Source organism: Copadichromis virginalis, linkage group LG3, assembly GCF_057382275.1.
Source record: "Copadichromis virginalis isolate Kocher_CV1m ecotype Utaka linkage group LG3, C_Virginalis_male_GT1.1, whole genome shotgun sequence".
Lineage (NCBI taxonomy): Eukaryota > Metazoa > Chordata > Actinopteri > Cichliformes > Cichlidae > Copadichromis > Copadichromis virginalis.
In genome coordinates this window covers 40,258,821-40,277,066 of record NC_140620.1, presented here as the reverse complement: position 1 = coordinate 40,277,066, position 18,246 = coordinate 40,258,821, and the positions used below count along the sequence as shown (strand labels likewise).

Genomic DNA, 18,246 nt, shown 5'->3' with positions numbered 1-18,246 from the left:
CTCAGTCTTTTATCCTATTGCATCAACTAATTCGTATGTAGGTCCTCCATGTGTCTGCATTTTCCCTGTTTAGTTTTCACATTTCCTGCTTTATTTTATTTTGTTGCCTTAACTGTTACCTCCTTTGCCTCATCAATTGGCGATTGGCTTCAGCCCCGTCTCATTTTCTTGAGTTGTCTCCACTCCTCTAATCATCCTTCTGTGTATATTTAGTCGCTGCCTCTCCTTAGTTTTGTGCCAGTCTTCCTTCTGTGTTTTTGGTCGTCCTCTCTACAACATACATGACGGTTTATTTGGGTCGGTTATCTCAGTTTGATGCCATGTTTACATCCATGTAGCATGCCCTTGACATTCTACCACAATCAAATAACTTTACTTCACAGAAATACGAAATGCAGAAGAAAGAGAAGCACTGTTTAATATAGATATAAAAATCCATTTTTATAACACATGTTCTGATTGGCCTGTCTGTGTCCTTCCTTACACCAACCTCAAACAGCTCCTGTGGTTTTGACTGAATGTTTATATTTCCTGTCCTTTTCAAAAATAACAGCTTGTTTCTTGTGTTGTGTTGTTATCTTTATCTATAGATGTGCAAAGTTGTTCTGTTTCTTCAAGCGGACATATTTCGCCAAGTCATAATTTTCACCATTTTCTTCTTTAAAAACTCTTATGTTATTTTATTTTTTTTAAAATATATCATTATCTTGCAAAGAGCTGCATCATCTTATCAAAAGCACCTTGTGCAACAGAACTCCACTGGAACAGGATCTTGGGTGAAGTGAAACAGGTTATAGGAGACTTCAGCAGCTACTTTACTAAAATCATGGCTGAATATGTGATAAAAGTTGGCAAGAGAACTGTGGACTTACAAATTGGATCTGTGTTATTTGCCGCTCTCTGCTCATCTGTACCATGTGGATTATAATTTTCAGAAGGAATTGGACTATTATGTTGGATATATATAACTGATGTGATTTGATGATTATTTTGTGATGATTATTTTTGAATCTGCTTTTGTTTTACTCCTGTTAAATTGCTTTAATAAAATTTCATGCAAACAGTAAGAGGAAAACTGCAGAATATAATAATTGAATGGGTTTTCCACGTGTCTGCATGGCCCCTCTCCAGGTACTCCAGCTCCATCCCACAGTCCAGAGACCTGCATGTTAGGTTAACTTGTGATTCTAGTGGTCGTAGGTGTGACTGTGAGCCTGAATGTTTGTGTGTCTCTGTGAGTTAGTCATGTGACACAATGGTGAACTGTCCCAGTGTGTTACAGCTGGGAGAGGCTCCTGTGATTCTGAATTAATAAGTGGAAGAACATGGGTTGATAATTCCTTTTTACATGATGTAGATTTTTAAACTCAAATAGTAAAAGTATTTGTTGGTGTCCACACCAGCACTTCCTAAGAAACTCTGCTGACTTTAAGTCGTTGCTATCAGCTACAAAAATCACAGGCTTCAAACTTTTTTCTCACTGCTGTTGGAACAGGATACATTCAAAGTTTTATACAAAAGTTCAACAGTGAATATTAAAAAAAAATATCAGCTGAATATAAAGAGCCTGGATCTGAAACAGGACACACCCTTGTGTGTGTTATGCTAAGCGAAAGTAATAAGTCTATATCATATTATTATTCAATATCATCTTCATAAACACTAAAAAGTGAGCGCGTCTGATATTTGAGCAGCAGAGGAGCAACAGTGGATTCATAAAATGCTCCTTTTTGCTGCTGCAGCTCTCCTCACTGACCTGTACGACAAACACACAAAGAACACAAATGTCCAAGTTTCAGGATGTTCGCCATTTAATAACTTGAAGAATAACTCATCCTGCATGGCAGCATAATTACCAGGAAAGCTTCCTAATGTGACTTCAGAATAAACTGCTGCATCAGCTGCAGGACTTGATTTTCCTGTGAGTGGAAAGAAGATTTTAAGACCAGAGAAGTCAGAGCTCAGGATACATTTGATCAGCAGATATATGACACAGAGCTGTTGGACGTAGAGGTGGATTTAAACTGCAGATTTGTCAGCTGCAGCCATTAACAGCATTAATGCTACGCTCCCCTTAATGATTCTCGCTCTTTGTAGTTTCACTAGATTATTACTTTAGCTGCCAAGTACAGAACAGACTACTTTAAGTGCTAAGAGCAGCATGTAAGAGCCAATGATGAGATGTAATACTTCACAAGGTTTCCTTTACTGTTACACAAAAAGTTAACAATTTAGACTTTTGAACAAAGGATATTTTATTTAAGGAAATTAGCAAAACAAAAATCTTAATCAATAATAATCATGTAATTCAATCACCTGACTGTTATCCTAATGCAACTAATCTACTCAGTGCTATCACTGATTTCAGATATAGTGTTGACATAAAAAAAAAGATAATTTCAGTTCATAAGTCCACAGCGATTGAGCAACTGAAACTTTTGACCGTGAACTCCACAGTTCTTTCTTCCAATGTTGCTGATGTTACTCATCTGCAGCAAACTACAAAATGAACTCATATACTCATTTATACTCTGCATCACCCACCCTGTGTTTAAGTGCTTTGAATGATGACAACACAACAACACAGTATCATGCTAAACAAATACACCTGACTTAATGACTAACCCACCATAAACCTAAATGACTGCAGATTAACTCTGCTGATGTATAGTGGTAGTGTGTAGTAGGTAAGCTTGATAAGTGAATAACTAAACTCCATGTTGACCTATAATTAGCTGCAACATAATGAAATGACACATTTCAGTACAAACACTGAATGAGACTGTTGTGACTGTACCTGCAGCTCCCGTCTTCACCTCAGAGTAAACAGCACTCTGCTCTGGTTCATGATGCTTCCCTGCGAAGATGATCAGATTATTCAACATGTGAAAAAAATTAACTGTTAATTTTTTTAACATTTTTTATTTATTGTATTTTTACATTACATTTACATTTATTGTTTTTAAACTGCATGTGTTTTATTTACTTACTCTTCTTTTGAAGGTTTTTAAGGTCAATAAGAGAGTATGTGACATCTTGATGTTGATCTGATCCTGAAATGTTCATATTTTAGTTACAGGATTGTAAACATGTCATATGGAATTAGTTTCATTAAATCAAAAGCAAGTTTCATCTCTGACTGCTCTGTGCTTTTCTGCACATATACTGCACCATTTCTGTTGTCTTCCACGTGCATAACATATTCAGAGAGGTTATTGGTTCCTAAAAAAAAAGACGAGCCAGGGTCACATGAATCATTTTAATAAAAACCTAAAAGAGATTAAATATTCCTCTTTAAGTCAAAACCAGAACTATGAGATATTTTCAAACCATTAACCCATAATGTTGTTATTGTTTGTGTTGTTATGATATTAAACAACAGCTGTTCTCACTCCCGGGGCGTAGCATACCAATGTTTTGTCACGCAGCGTTCCTGAGGATTGTGAAAGGTGACCTTCCTTGTATGGCAAGCCATCCTGGCCAAATATCGCGATGGCTTGCCATATCCACGTTCTTATGGTAGGCGCCGGGTTATGGATGAATTCCTGTGCAATGACGGTCCCGCGGTAATAGACATTCCAGCCATGTATTCCAGCCCTAAACCTAACCTTATCCCTAACGTTAACCAGCACTTTAATAAAGTGAAATAGTGTTTTCCAAAGCAATTTTAAGAAAATGAACAAACATGTGTACATTGCGTCCAAACGGTTCTCATGTTTTCTTATTTTTCCAATGTTGTCATTTAGGAACGTGTTGGGTACCCAAAAGCGTAAAATGTTGATGATTTGTCACCTAGCGTAAAATACTACGCTTAGGGAGTGAGAACGTGTTGGAAACAACATCTCTGTGGATTCTTTCAGTAAAGATACATTCAGGTTGTAAACTCGTGTTTGTTTCTGATTTTATGTTCATGTGGCATTTGGCTGTTTGGATTTTTGTCCAACTGGATTTTGATAAAGATCCTTTGAAAAACTGCTGAACACAAACTGAACCTGTTTGAAACTGTTTGAGTTAATGAAGACTGAATGAAAAGTCAATATTAATAATGATAATATTATTTAAATGGTTTAAATACTGACCATGTTGAAGAGAGTCGTACTCATGAGTTTCATTCTGGTTGACTCCATGATTTGTGGAGGAGCCCGGACTGTGACTCTCAGACTGGATCGACCTAAAACAGGAAATAAACACAATAAACTCAAAAGTAACTGATGTTTGTTTAAAATAATAATAAAAAGTATTTTACCAACCTGGTGAAACAGGAATCTGTGAAAGAGACAAATGTTATTACACATGTTTGTCATGTATAAATTGTTCCACTGATATTTTGTGTCATGAGATCAGAATACATGTATATGTGTGAATAATTAAAGTGTATGTAGTAAATAAACTCTCTAATACAGCATGAAAAGAAGAGGCTCTTACACTTGGACTGTCTGCAGCGATACAACAAGAGCAGGAGAATAATAATGAGAGAGACTCCACAAACCAGTCCAACCATCAACCACACAGGAGGAAATGAAGAGCTGTCAGCTCCAGACACAGTTACTGTAACAACAAACAATAATTAATTATTAATAAAGTGTAAAAGAAGAACTCTGAGAGCACAAATCTCTGCTAAGGCAGCTCACTCTGTTGACAGCATTTACTTTTAAGGAAACAATATTGTATTTTCAGTGTATTTATTTTGTTTTATTTGTACTGTGAGAAGTTTTTAGTTCAGTGAAAATAAGTCCAAAGGCAGATTTTTTCAACATGACAACAAGGGCAGATGTGAAATGTAAAAGTGAGGTCAGAGGTCAAACGTAACATGATATTTTAAATCTTTATACAGTATTTTCTATATGTTGAGAAGACACAACACCTTTGTAAGAATCATAGTTTCTATGTTATAAGGATTTCTTTTTAGTCATTAAGTTGACCTTGAAGACCTCAGTGGCTGTAAGCCAAATGTTAATGGATAGTTAACATGACTGCAGCTCGTCAGTGAGGTAACCAGGCAGGTCTGCTGGGATCCTTTCTAGGAAAATAAGGTTTGTATGCTAACAGACTTTCCCCTTGTTTCAGTTTCTTCCTGCTTCAAGATTCGTTTTCATGCCATCATTCACCTCCAGTCAGACTCCTGCCACCTTGGATCATTACCCCCCTATTCACCACCACTGCTGCCCCCTCGGAGCCTCTTCCTCACTTGCCTGCCTGCCCATCGTTCAGCAGTTTCCTTGGGCCTCTGCTTTATCCTTTACTCCCACATAGTCTGGACTCCAAGTAAGGCATAGTTGCAGCCACTTTATGAACACTCTCTGTCTTGTCACATTCCCTCAGAATTCCTGCCCTAACTGCTCTCTCCTCTCCCACAGATCTGCCGCCCTCACGCTGTTATGTCCGCTCCTCTGGCCTGTCTCTCTCACCTCAGTTAAGATGTTTTTGTAGGACTCACTCCTTAAGTTTAGGTTCATTTATGTTTTGTTCTTGTTGACCAAGTCAAAGTTTGCAATCTGTTGTGTTAAATTATTTATCCTTTGTTTGAGTAAAAAAACCTTCACTTATTACATCCTCTGCTGTTTTCACTTGAGTCCTGAATCACAACGATATTAAACCTGACAATATAGAGATATTACATAATAATTTTATAATAGTTCTGACAAAATAGATCCAGGTGACTTCGAGCCTTTAAACAGACAATCTAATGTTCCTTCTCAAGCATGAAATCCATTAAAATCCATCACATGTTGATCCTGCTCACCTTTAACTGACATCCAGCTCTGTGCTGACTCTCTTCCTGAGTACTGACACTTGTAGAAACCTTCATCAGACTTTGACACTGCAGAGATCTTCAGCTCCCCTCGGGTATCATTTTGAATAAGTTTGTCATTGTGATAGAAAAACACATTGGAAAGTATTTTTTGTGTTTTCAAAATGCAGCTCAGATTAACAGAAGCTCCCTCAGTCACAGGATGAACAGGACTCACCAGGATAGGAACATCATCATCTGTGAAACAATCACACACAATTGTTTCAGTCACATCAGCTGGTGCACACTTTTAGAAAAAGCTGTGAGTCGTGTCTCATGATCTACATGCAGAGCTGACTTCAGAGAGATTTTCTGAGAGCCTGGTTTTAATGACTGGAGAGACGTTTGAACAAGTGACAACATTTAAGGATTGAAATGTTCAGTTACAGTTGGTTCATCATGTGGATCATTCAGCACTTGCATTTTTGTTAGAAGGCCGAGGGTCCATGGAGTAAATAAATGCATCATGTTACTATTCTATATGGAGATTGTTGACTCTGTTATCTATTATGGTATCACTACATGTTTTGGCAAACTTTCTGTCAAACTCAGATCCCAAATTCAAAATTTGATTAAGAGGACTGGAAATATAGTTGGGATGCTCCCTTCATCCTCCCTGCAGGAGTCAAACTATGAAATTATTTAATGGTTAAAGTTGAAATTGTAAATGTTTACTTTTTTTGTTTTATTTTACATGACGTGTTTCCCTATTCCTTTATTCTGAAAGGGAGAATATATAAAATATTGTCTGCAAATTTTGACAAACTTGATTATAGAAAGATCGAGTGAAATGAGACCAACAATCAAGAATATTTTGATGCTTTGGTGCCTGTCTGAAAATGATCATTGATCATTGTTGTTTGTTTTGCCACATAGAATTACTTCACATAGAGCACAGCTGGGACAAATGTTCATGTGACGTCTAAATCATTCAGATCCAAGAAGTAAATGTATAATAACATACTCTGTACAGTGATGTTGACTGCACTGCTGAACTCTCCTGATCCAGACTCACACCAGTACACTGCAGTATCTGACTTTGATGTGTTGATGTCACATGTGGATCCAGTCATTCTCCTACAGTCAGAGAGTCGACCGTCCTCAGAGAACTTCCTCACTCTCCACTCAGTGAAGTTTCCCTCACAGGTCAGTGAGACAGAGTCAGAGGTGAAGTGTTGCACTCTGTCAGGACTCACTGTGAGAGACGCTGCTGAATGAACATCTGGAAACAACATGCAGTGAAGAGACAAAGCTCACAGATGTTAGGATTCAAAAGATCACAGTGAAAAAAATTGTTCTTGCTAAACCCACCATAACTGCAAATAAATCTATGAATGAGATTTGTTAATACAGATTTAAATGTTGTGACTCCTGTAGCTGGAAAGATTTCACTGAACCATCTGGGTCTCTCAGTAATAATCTCACAGCATCATTAGAAGCTACATTAGAAGTTTCTGTAAACCTGCTTTCCTACAGTTTGTCCACAGCGTGCATGTTTGTTGTTTCACAAGCAAATATCTTCACCATCAGTCATGTAATAAGATGTCTGACATTTGTGACCTTACTACAAACAGTCAGATCATTATCAGACAGTTTAACATCAGCAGATCTTAAATGTTTGTTGTCTTTGCTTCTACAAATCACGACAGCACTTTTACAGGCATCATGTCTGATATCATTTTTCACAGCAAAAGAAGAAGAAGCTGGGAAGGAGCTGCTTGAGACCACGAGATCATCTGTGTACATAATGTGCTTCACAGGAGTGCTGACAGCTTTACAGACTTTCTAATCATCAACATGAATTTAAAAAGACCTGGAGACAAAATTCCTCCTTGTTTAACTCGGTGAGAAACAAACAAGGAGGAATTTGAATAACAACAGAAGTGTTTGACTGAAGCTCAGTTTACTTGAATGTAGTGAGAAAGGATGAGATTCACTTTAATGCTTCTGAGGAAACTTAAGTATAATCGTTTAATGCAATTTAATTGTAATTGGACATCAGATTTCAATGTCAGCATGCCGCTGCAAGAAAAATAATGGTGAATTAAAGTGATGACACAATTTATTAGAGAGAAACAAACTGACCTGCAGACCAGACAAACTTTGGTTGACTGTGATCAGTGTGATACTCTGGGTCTCCTCTTCCAGCTCTGCACACATATCCTGCTGTGTGTGTCTGTCCATGAATGATGTAGGAGTCCTGTGCAGTCCCACTGCCATCAGGTAGCAGCTCATAACTGGAGGATTTATAGTTGAATATTTTCAGATCAGGAACAGCTTTATACCAGTAGAAGCTCCATCCTGCAGACGGATGTTCAACCTCACAGTTCAGAGTTACTGAGGCTCCAGGACTCAGCCATGATGGAGACACAGTGAGGACAGGACGGGGTTCATCTGTTCAACAAAGATTTTCTCTCAGTGAACATGTAGTACAGTCTCTGAACAGTGAGCTCAGTTTATACAAAGAATAATAATCTCAGTCTATGAACAGAAACACATTTTACAAAGTGTTCAAACAGCTTAAAGCAAATATGACTTACTGTCAGAAACTGTCAGTGTGACTGAATCACTCCACTCTGTTGTTTCATGCTGTGAACTTTTCATTCTGCCCTTACAGCGATAGTTTCCACTGTTCAATGATGAAGCAGAAATAATCCTGTATTCATTTTGATTTGGAGGTTTTCTGATGCTGTTTGCTTCCCACTCATAATCCCACTCAGTGTCTCCTCCATGGATCTCACATCTGACAGTGATCGTCTCTCCTCTGTATATCTCAGACCAGTTTGGATGCAGAGTCACAACAGGTCTGATTGAGACTGTTAATGTTCAAGAAAGTACAATAAAAACACGTGAATGACAAAAGGTACAATTACCATCAGATGTAGTGCTTTGTGGTAAGTTCAAGTTTGAGCTCACCAGTTGTGTCAATCCAGACTGACTCACTGTCCTCTGTGTAGTAAACTGGTTCTCCTCTTCCTCCTCTGCACCAGTAGAGTCCTCCCTCTGAGACACTGATTTGTTCATTTCTCGCAGGTTCAGAAGATTTCCCATCTCTGTACCAGTAGTATTTCCATCCAGAAGATGATGATGATGATGATGATGATGATGATGATGATGATGATGATGATGATGATGATGGGCTCACAGAGCAGGTCAGGGTCACACTGCCCCCTACTGGAACAGCTGTGTTATCAGCTCTCAGTTCAGCCTTTGGTTTCGCTGCAGTTCAGTTTAGAACAAGAACATAAAAGTAAAAATGACTGAATCAGAACAATTTAAAGATGGAAACATGTGAATGATCAAATATCACAAAACTTTATTGGTGAAGCTATAACAAAGTGTGTGACACAAAATACTCTGAAATACTGTTTTGATCTGCACAGCAAATTTTTTTTAAATTTACTTCAGTGTATTTAAAATTAATTAATAAATGCATAGTTCGTTTACTCTCATTAATTTGAAGCATGACTTAGTTAATTCATCTGTAATGAGAAAGTAACCCAGGTTAATATGATCTGATTGTACTTAGCATGCTATGTCCTTGTGTTCTTTACTAAATCTGCTGTTAAAACCTCTGATAGCTAAGATGAGACCTAGTAAGTGTGTTTTATATTGTTTTGCTGTGGAAGCTGACATTTCCTGTCGATGTGCACAGATGTGTCAGAATGGGTTTTAAAAGACACATCGATGGTTTGGAGGAAGTAATTACTGAAGCTAACTCAGAAAGATCAATTAGAGAAAAAACTCTAAATAAATATCAATGATACTGAAAGTAGCTGCACATAATGTTTTGTCTGTGAGATGATTATGAGTAATTTCTATACTCATTAAATGTAATTACTCTAAATTAATAACATACCAGCACAGACCAGCATCCAATAAAATGAGGCCATATTGTCGTCTGCAGTTCAGAGTTCATGAAATGGCCTGTATTTGTATAGCGCTTTACTAGACCCTAAGGACCCCAAAGCGCTTTACACATTCAGTCACCCACCCATCCACACACACATTCACACACTGGTAATGGCAAGCTACATTGTACCCACAGCCACCCTGGGGTGCACTGACAGAGGCGAGGTTCATTAAGTGAAAAAGATCCAGTGTGTGTTTGTCATGAGACCAGACTCTTTAACTAAAACCTGAAACCTCTAAGATCATTTCAACAATAGACAACATGCTAAAAACAACTGAAGGAACTGCATCATATGTTGGTGCAACAGGGAGTAATAAAAATAAAAATAACACAAATACAGAAGAGAAAATATTGGATGTAACTGTTGTTCTTAGTGGATGTGGTGGAGCAGCTGAAGCAGGTTCAGCATTTGTTCTGCACCTCATGTATTAGAGCTGCACAGCAGAGAAGTTACTCTGATATGTTTTGTTCTCTTCACTGTGAATAAAAAGCTGCTTTTCAAAATATGTTACTGAGCAGCACAAATGAAACAGCTACAAAGCTGCAAGAACAACAGATTCTTACTAATGTTGATAAAACAGATCTCCAACTTACATGATACAGTCAGTGTGATGGTATCACTCCACTCTGTTAACATATAGGTCCTTGTGCCCCGGCAGCTGTATCCTCCACTGTCAGACTCAGCAGCGCTGCTGATTCTGTATTCATTGGATGTTTCAGGTATGTTTGACTGGCCTCGTCTCCATTCATACGTCCACTTAGCTCCTTCACCTCCCTGAATCTCACATCTGACAGTGACTGTCTCACCGCTGTATATCTGAGTCCAGGATGGCTGCAGGGTCACAGTGGGCTTACTGGGAACTGTTCACATAAGAATGATCCAGTTAGGAAAAGAGAAACATAAAAACTCTGCTGTTTATAACATAAGAGTAGAGTCACTGCAAAACAGCTGATTCACAGACAAACAGTTTGAAGACTCAACATCAAAACAAAGTCACAATAAAACTATTTATAGCTTTCAAACTGTAACACAACATTTTTTGTAAAATGTACAAGTATTTACTTTGTACAGTTATCTTTTATTTATATTCTTTATAAATAAATTTATTATTTACAAAAAGTTACTGTTTTTTTAATGAGTTGTCTTAAGTCTGATTTACTTTCACAAAGATGCGATCTTTGAGGTGTGTAAACAAATCAGTGTGGATAAACAAGAAAACACTTTAGATTAAATCTAGAAACAGGATGAGGAGAGACTTTTTTTAAATCCCAGGATTAGTTAGGCTCTTGAAGAAGTTACTCTGTCAAGACCGATCCTTAATCTCAAAGTCTTAAAGTAGACACAACAAAACTGAAGTTTTTCTATTTTTCTATTTCCATCTCTCCAAGTAATCCTGCTGTCAGAAAGAGAAACAAAAGAACAGACTAGTCCCCAAAGACAGGACGTGACAGTAATGACAACTTTATACAAGACTTTTCAAACTCAAAATTTCACAACTCTTTATAGGAGCAGAAGAATAAATAAACAAAAGTGACAAATGTAGAAAAACAGCAACACAGTTCAAAGAACATTAACATGTCGAGTAAAACTGGAAAATTTGTCTCATGAAAATATTACTTAAACGAATTAAAAGGAAGTGACTGACTCCATGTCAGACTCAAGGCCATGAAGCACCTTAAAAGCAAATAATTAAATCCTGAAATCAGTTTGAAAACATGCTGGGAGCCAGTGTAACAGTGGGACAGGTGTAATCCCATGTGATTCGATGTGATGTGATGTGTTTGAGTTTGTCTGCAGTCATTCATCTGATTGTTTGCTGAGACTGTTTCAGTGATTTGGGTGTGAAAAATCAAAGCATGTAAAATGGTTTCCTGTTTTTAAATGTTGTAAAATGATTCATAACTTATGTTGCAATTAATCCAGAAATATTTTTGTTATTGTCTTGAGATTTTCCAGCAGAGAAGCAGCTGATGGCAGCATGTGTTCAGCGTGTGTTCAGCGTGTGTTCAGCGTGTGTCCAGCATGTGTTCAGCGTGTGTTCAGCGTGTGTCCAGCATGTGTCCAGCATGTGTTCAGCGTGTGTCCAGCGTGTGTTCAGCATGTGTTCAGCGTGTGTCCAGCATGTGTCCAGCATGTGTTCAGCGTGTGTTCAGCGTGTGTTCAGCGTGTGTCCAGCATGTGTCCAGCATGTGTTCAGCGTGTGTTCAGCGTGTGTCCAGCATGTGTCCAGCATGTGTTCAGCGTGTGTTCAGCGTGTGTCCAGCATGTGTCCAGCATGTGTTCAGCGTGTGTCCAGCGTGTGTTCAGCATGTGTTCAGCGTGTGTCCAGCATGTGTCCAGCATGTGTTCAGCGTGTGTTCAGCGTGTGTTCAGCGTGTGTTCAGCATGTGTTCAGCATGTGTTCAGCATGTGTCCAGCATGTGTTCAGCGTGTGTCCAGCGTGTGTTCAGCATGTGTTCAGCGTGTGTCCAGCATGTGTCCAGCATGTGTTCAGCGTGTGTTCAGCGTGTGTTCAGCGTGTGCCCAGCATGTGTCCAGCATGTGTTCAGCGTGTGTCCAGCATGTGTTCAGCGTGTGTTCAGCGTGTGTCCAGCATGTGTCCAGCATGTGTTCAGCGTGTGTTCAGCGTGTGTTCAGCGTGTGTTCAGCATGTGTTCAGCGTGTGTCCAGCATGTGTTCAGCGTGTGTTCAGCGTGTGTTCAGCTGAGGAGATTCAATGGCAACATTTAAAGTTTCTCCTGAGTTTAGCTGAAAGACATTAGCTCACATTCAGTTTTGAAACAGTGATGAAAACTCTGCGTTTGCAGCCACGGACACAAGGCAGCTGGGACAATGACAATTGCATTTATTTTTTTCATGTTACAAACACATTTTTTTTCTTTTCCGGATGTTTAACTCTGAATGACGACTGAATATTTTAATAAAGGAAAAACTGTTTTACATGACTTTGGATACTAAACTAAAACTTAGCTGGTCTCCATTCATACGTCCACTGAGCTCCTTCACCTCCCTGAATGTCACATCTGACAGTGACTGTCTCACCGCTGTATATCTGAGTCCAGGATGGCTGCAGGGTCACAGTGGGCTTAGGAGGAGCTGATCAAATAAAACATAGCATGAGTAGACTGATAATTTGACTTAAAAAATCAACAATAAAAGTTGTTTTTATACTTTTTAAATGTTTTATACATTTATGAACATATCATACATTCGTTGTCAGTTAGCTGTTGTTTGCTAACAATGCTGTTAAACCTCCAGTGGTGGATTCAGAGCTGGAGATTTAAAGATAAACGAAGTGAAAAAACTGCTGCTATGAGTAAACATACGAGCAGTTTGGGAAAGGCTAACATAGCAGACCAGTCTCTCCTAAAATGAGGACAATCATTTATTATTGTTTTACACTGCTTTTGTTAGTATTTTGTATGTTTTTGGATGAATTGTGTAATACAAATAAAATAAGTGAGGAGATGCGTTTAACTTGTATCCCTGAATCTTATATCTGACAGTGACTTTCTCACCTCTGTGTATCTGAGTCGTGGATGGTTGGAGGGTCACGGTGGGCTCAGGAGGAGCTGTTCAAATAAAAATATATCATTATCATTAAAAATCTATCCTGGTTTTATTGCTCTTGTTAATTGTAATTATATTTTTGTGTCCTGGTAAAAATTTGACTAAAAATCAACAATAAAAAGTTTAGTTTTTACCAAACAGATTAAATGATATTTAGACTCTACCAGCAGAGTGACTGAAAACAACCAGGTGTGCACAAATCTAAACTGTGACACTGAACATCAACGCATAAACACACAATATCATGTAAACAACTTCAGTTTTACAGTCAAATATCACACAATTTACTTATTTCCAGAGGTGGGAAGTAACGAAGTACAAATACTTTGTTACTGTACATAAGCTATCTGTACTTTACTTGAGTATTTATGTTGACATTGTGTTTTTCATAGTGTGAAGCATGCTGCAAAACAAACTGAGGTAGAATCACTGTGTTATTTAAGGCTGCATGAAAATCCTCTACAGATTAGTGCAGGATAAACAGGTTAGTTTGCTGTACTGTGATGGATTTAAAGGAAAGACTAGTGTGTGACTGGTGCACAGTGACAGTCCAATATAAAGTCAGTATAAACAGTGTACTGTGAGTGTAGAGACGAGGACAACTCATGAAACGTCTGCTTACATCAGACTGAATTCAGGTGGATAAATCTGTAAAGAGCAGCAAGACAGCTGATCACAGCTCATACATTAAGAAAATCTACTGGAGCTCTCAATAGAAAATAGCCTGAGCCATTAAAAACTGATTTTAGGGTTTTCCACACGCTGAATCCCACTTTAAACTCGTGTCCATTCTCTTCCGCTTATCGTTATCAGGGTCGCAGGAGGCTATAGACTATCCCAGCTATCATAGAGCGAGAGGCAGGGTACACCCTGGACAGGTCGCCAGTCTGTTGCAGGGCTAAGACAGAGACACAGACAAACATTCACACTCCCATCATTTTTATCCATGTAGCTTTGTACAAGGATTTTGAGAACTCCAAGAGTTAATACAAAAGCGTACACTGAGGTAAGCAGCACACATGCCAATATCAGTGAGATACACTGCACTACTCACACAAATCATCATCTTCTTGTAAATCTGTACTGTAAACTGTTCAGATAAACATCCATGAAAAGAGAATTAGTCTGTATGAAGGCAGCACACTCTTAAGTGCAAAGTGCAAGTGCAAAAACTGAGCGAGAGGGGCTGCTATTGTGTGTGTGTGTGGATAATAGCAAACACTGAGATACATTTTTTGCACGCAGCAACGAATTTTCTTCACTCAAAATAAATTTCTCCTCAAAATGCAACACTTGCAAATTTTTTTTTTACGTGCGGTCAGAATAGTGGCACAAAAATAACGCCATATAAAACCGACTGACAACTGACTCCATAAATATACAAGATGGTGATGAGGAAACACACGGAGAAGACAGCTGGGGGAATAAACATAATGACACAATACAGGAAGCAAAACTGAACACAGGATGGGACACTGTCAAAGTAAAACAGGAAAGACTGAGACCTACACCTGAGACACACGGACTTGACAACAACAGTGATAAACAAACAGGGAGGCAATAGCAGAGACACAAGGACAGGAACAGGTGAAGAGAGGATGACGATGAAGATGAAACACAGTATAACGACTAAGACACAAGGGGGTGAGGGAGAGGGCGAGAGAGAGAGGGCAGAGAGATACAAACATCGAATAAGGCACATGGAGGGGTGAGAGACAAACATGGGTGACAAAACAGACTCACCACAGAGAGGAGACATGGAATGAAACACGGGAACAGAAAAGGGAGCCAATGAGCCACCACCCTGACACCATCAGTGTAAGAAATGATTTACAGTATTTAACTGTTTTTCTACATGATGAAGAAAAAGCTGCTGTGAGAAAGAGAGAAACCTGTCGGCACCACCCTTTGACTTAAATTGTAAGAAACAAATGTGTAAAAATAGAAAGAAACTTCTGGTAGCTCATCATTATTATATCTATACTGTATTTCTATAGTAGATGCTGAAAAATAGAAACATTTCTGTTTACCTGCACTTTAATCATTTGCTGTTTTACCTGTTTGGTAGTTGTTGAAATGGTTTGGCCTGTACCACTACACTTGCTGTCTTCAGAACATCTGCCCCCCTTCTTTCTTTCACATAATGGTATGATCCCAGCCTGTCTTTGCATGCGATTGGCCATATGGTGCGCCCATCGAAGCACGGATTCTTAGCAGGGGTCCGTTCTTCGTACCTCGCTTACTACATCCAAGATCAAATCATCGCGCTAACTGTGAGCTCGCTATTCCGGTTCCCCGAACACACCTGTTGTTGACGATTAGTACAGCTGGATGAAGTAATGTGAGATCACTGGGTGGCCCAACAGGGGCTACGCATCGATAGTAGAAACATTGACGGCAACCCTTTGATTGGTCGGCGAAAATGTCGAAGGAGCGCGCTCGGTATTTTTCGGCAGCAGAGCAAGAACTCTTGAGTAGGGGTGGGTTTTTATAATCGATTCATCGATTAAAATCGATTCTGGCTTGGATAACGTAAAATCGATTCATTAAAATCCTGAATCGATTTTTTAATATAAATTTATTTTGTCCGAAATGCCAGAATCTCTGGTGACATCTCACAAAATTTCAAGAACCACCAAACAGTAAATGAGAGCAGGTACAGGGATTCTGCACATAGACTTAAACACAGGGCGTGACCCGCGGATCAGGATCAGTTAGATGTCGCCTTTCTCACAGTCGGGGCTGAAAGCCGACAGCTCGCTGATCCGGGTCCGCGCTTTGTGTTCACGCCCTTTATGCGCTGATTCTAAGGCTGTTAGTTTGATCTCTCTCCAAACAATATTGACCGAACCAGCAGCAAAAGAAGATCCAAACGCTTCACATAAACATCGTCATGAATTCACTCTTTTACTGTTTTGCTTCCATTGCGATGCGCAGCTCTCTCTCTCTCCCTCCCCCCCCCCCCTCTCTCTCTCGAACAGTTTCGCTTTCTTCATTATTCGCTTGCTTGTTACGCACAAGTCTACTGTTGCTTACAGGCTGTCGGCCGCTGTTTTTTTCCCTTTTACATTCTTCCGAAAAGAAAACCTCATTTCTGCTGTTCAATACTGAACAAATTTAAACTTTTTAAAATTATTCAAAATGCAAAATGCTTAGCCGTGTGTCTAATAAAACCGCTGTAACGTCAGAGGTAATGTTCATTAATTAATGGTTTTCTTTCGTTTTTGATGTACTGCAGAATATTTTTATAAAATCCCAGGCCAGGAAAATCACCTACATGTTTTTCTGTGTTTTATCTTCAGCTACTTTGACACAAAGGCATCTGCTGTGATGCTCACACCTTGGATAAAGTCTTGCGAGTGTCAGCTTCCTTTTTATAGATACAAAAATATGTAAATGTTCTGATCTGAATTATACTTCTGACTGTCAAAATTTCCCAGATTTAAATCGAATCGAATTAAATCGAATCGTGGATCGAATCGATTTGGGACCTTGTGAATCGGAATTGAATCGATTCTAGAAATCAGTGACGATACCCAGCCCTACTCTTGAGTGAGGGATTTCAGGAGTTTCAGAGTTCAATCAGAACGCAAGGGAACACTGCAAAGGCTGCAAAAGCAAGGAGAGAGGGCTGGCAGAAAGTTGCTGACAAATTAAACTCGTAAGTAATTTAATAATAATAATAATAATGGATTGGATTTATATAGCGCTTTTCAAGGCACCCAAAGCGCATGACAATGCCACTATTCAGTCACTCTCAAATTCACACACTGGTGGAGGCAGCTACGGTTGTAGCCACAGCTGCCCTGCGGCAGACTGACTGAAGCCAGGCTGCCATATCGCGCCATCGGCCCCTCTGGCCAACACCAGTAGGCGGTAGGGTAGATTTATCATATCACACTATATTATCCAATATTATATTATATTATATTATATTATATTATATTATATTACATTATATCCTCTTTCACATTAGAGCCACAACAGGACCCACTAGAACATGGGAACAAGTAAAAGTGAAATATAAGAATATTCTACAGAATGGTAATATTTATCACTTATATTGCTTTTATTCTCTTGAAAAGAGACCCTGAAATAATCTGTTTGTTTGTTCATAACAGCAACCAAGAAAAGGGCAGAGCAAAAAAAGACAGGTGGTGGTCCTGCACCCCCTCGTCAACAAGTTGGTTAAGTAAATAATACCCTCACGGGAAAATAGATATCTCTCAATGAGCACACTGTCGCGCTGAGCTAAAGGATCCTGTCTGTCCCGCAATATACGCTGAATTCTGAAAACTCTCCTTATCAATCTTGCACCTTCCACAATGGGTGGCTCGCGTAAACGGACAGGACATGGCTGCGACAGACTTCCCAAATCCACCTTCGCTTTTATAGCCGTGGTCTCTCATCTTGATTACACGAAGTAATTTACAATTACTACGGTACTCTAAAATATGAATTACATCTGTAATAATCACATACATGTAATAGAATGTTAATAGTACATTTCCCTTTTTTAGGAAATGACCTGTATGTATCTGTATGAAATCAATAAAAGGATCAAGTGCTGCATTATCTTTAGTTACATTGATGTTATTTATTTATGGTGAAACAGTGGTGGAATATCGCTGTTGTTTTCGTATAAATGACGCGGACATACCTGCATGGCCGCGATCTAATCCTGTTTACATAAAGTAAACCTGCTCCCGAGCAGGTTTACGCTTACGGCTCTGTTGCTATGACAGCAAGTCCCGGATGAGCTTCGGGGAACCGAACGATCCAGGATCACGCGAAATCATCAACAATCAAATCCAGCTAACTTACTTAGCGAGGTACGAAAAACGGACCCCTGGTCTGAAGATTCAGCTCCCACATACCGAGGGTCCATTAATAACTGGCTCGCAGGCCGAATGTGGCCTGTGGACCGTAGGTTTGACACCCCTGATTTCGAGCATTGTAGGAGATAACAGC

At 39.1% G+C, this 18,246-nt stretch overlaps 1 protein-coding gene and 1 long non-coding RNA gene across 2 annotated transcripts; both read right to left on the bottom strand.

The window, feature by feature from the left end:
* Positions 1-386: 386 nt before the first annotated feature.
* On the bottom strand, positions 387-4,166 carry LOC146714740 (uncharacterized). Its single transcript, XR_014918845.1, has 6 exons — positions 4,080-4,166; positions 3,172-3,222; positions 2,991-3,053; positions 2,798-2,857; positions 1,857-1,919; positions 387-1,756 (listed from the first exon to the last, which is right to left on the bottom strand). It is a non-coding gene; the product is annotated as an uncharacterized LOC146714740 (long non-coding RNA).
* An 88-nt stretch (positions 4,167-4,254) lies between these two features.
* LOC146714739 (low affinity immunoglobulin gamma Fc region receptor II-like) lies at positions 4,255-8,465 on the bottom strand. Its single transcript, XM_085451096.1, has 5 exons — positions 8,332-8,465; positions 7,877-8,185; positions 6,756-7,013; positions 5,744-5,989; positions 4,255-4,548 (listed from the first exon to the last, which is right to left on the bottom strand). Exons 1-5 carry the CDS (start codon positions 8,393-8,395, stop codon positions 4,301-4,303), a joined length of 1,125 nt encoding a protein of 374 aa, XP_085307222.1. The 5' UTR covers positions 8,396-8,465; the 3' UTR covers positions 4,255-4,300.
* Positions 8,466-18,246: the final 9,781 nt, after the last annotated feature.

What these genes read in the sequence shown, in the direction of transcription:
- LOC146714739 (XM_085451096.1), bottom strand. Translation starts at nt 8,395, where the DNA reads ATGAAAAGTTCACAGCATGAAACAACAGAGTGGAGTGATTCAGTCACA. An exon ending in CACACTGACAGTTTCTGACA is followed by an intron (nt 8,186 to 8,331) that starts GTAAGTCATATT and finishes TTTGTTGAACAG; the next exon opens with ATGAACCCCGTCCTGTCCTC. An exon ending in AGTCAACATCACTGTACAGA is followed by an intron (nt 5,990 to 6,755) that starts GTATGTTATTAT and finishes ATTGTTTCACAG; the next exon opens with ATGATGATGTTCCTATCCTG.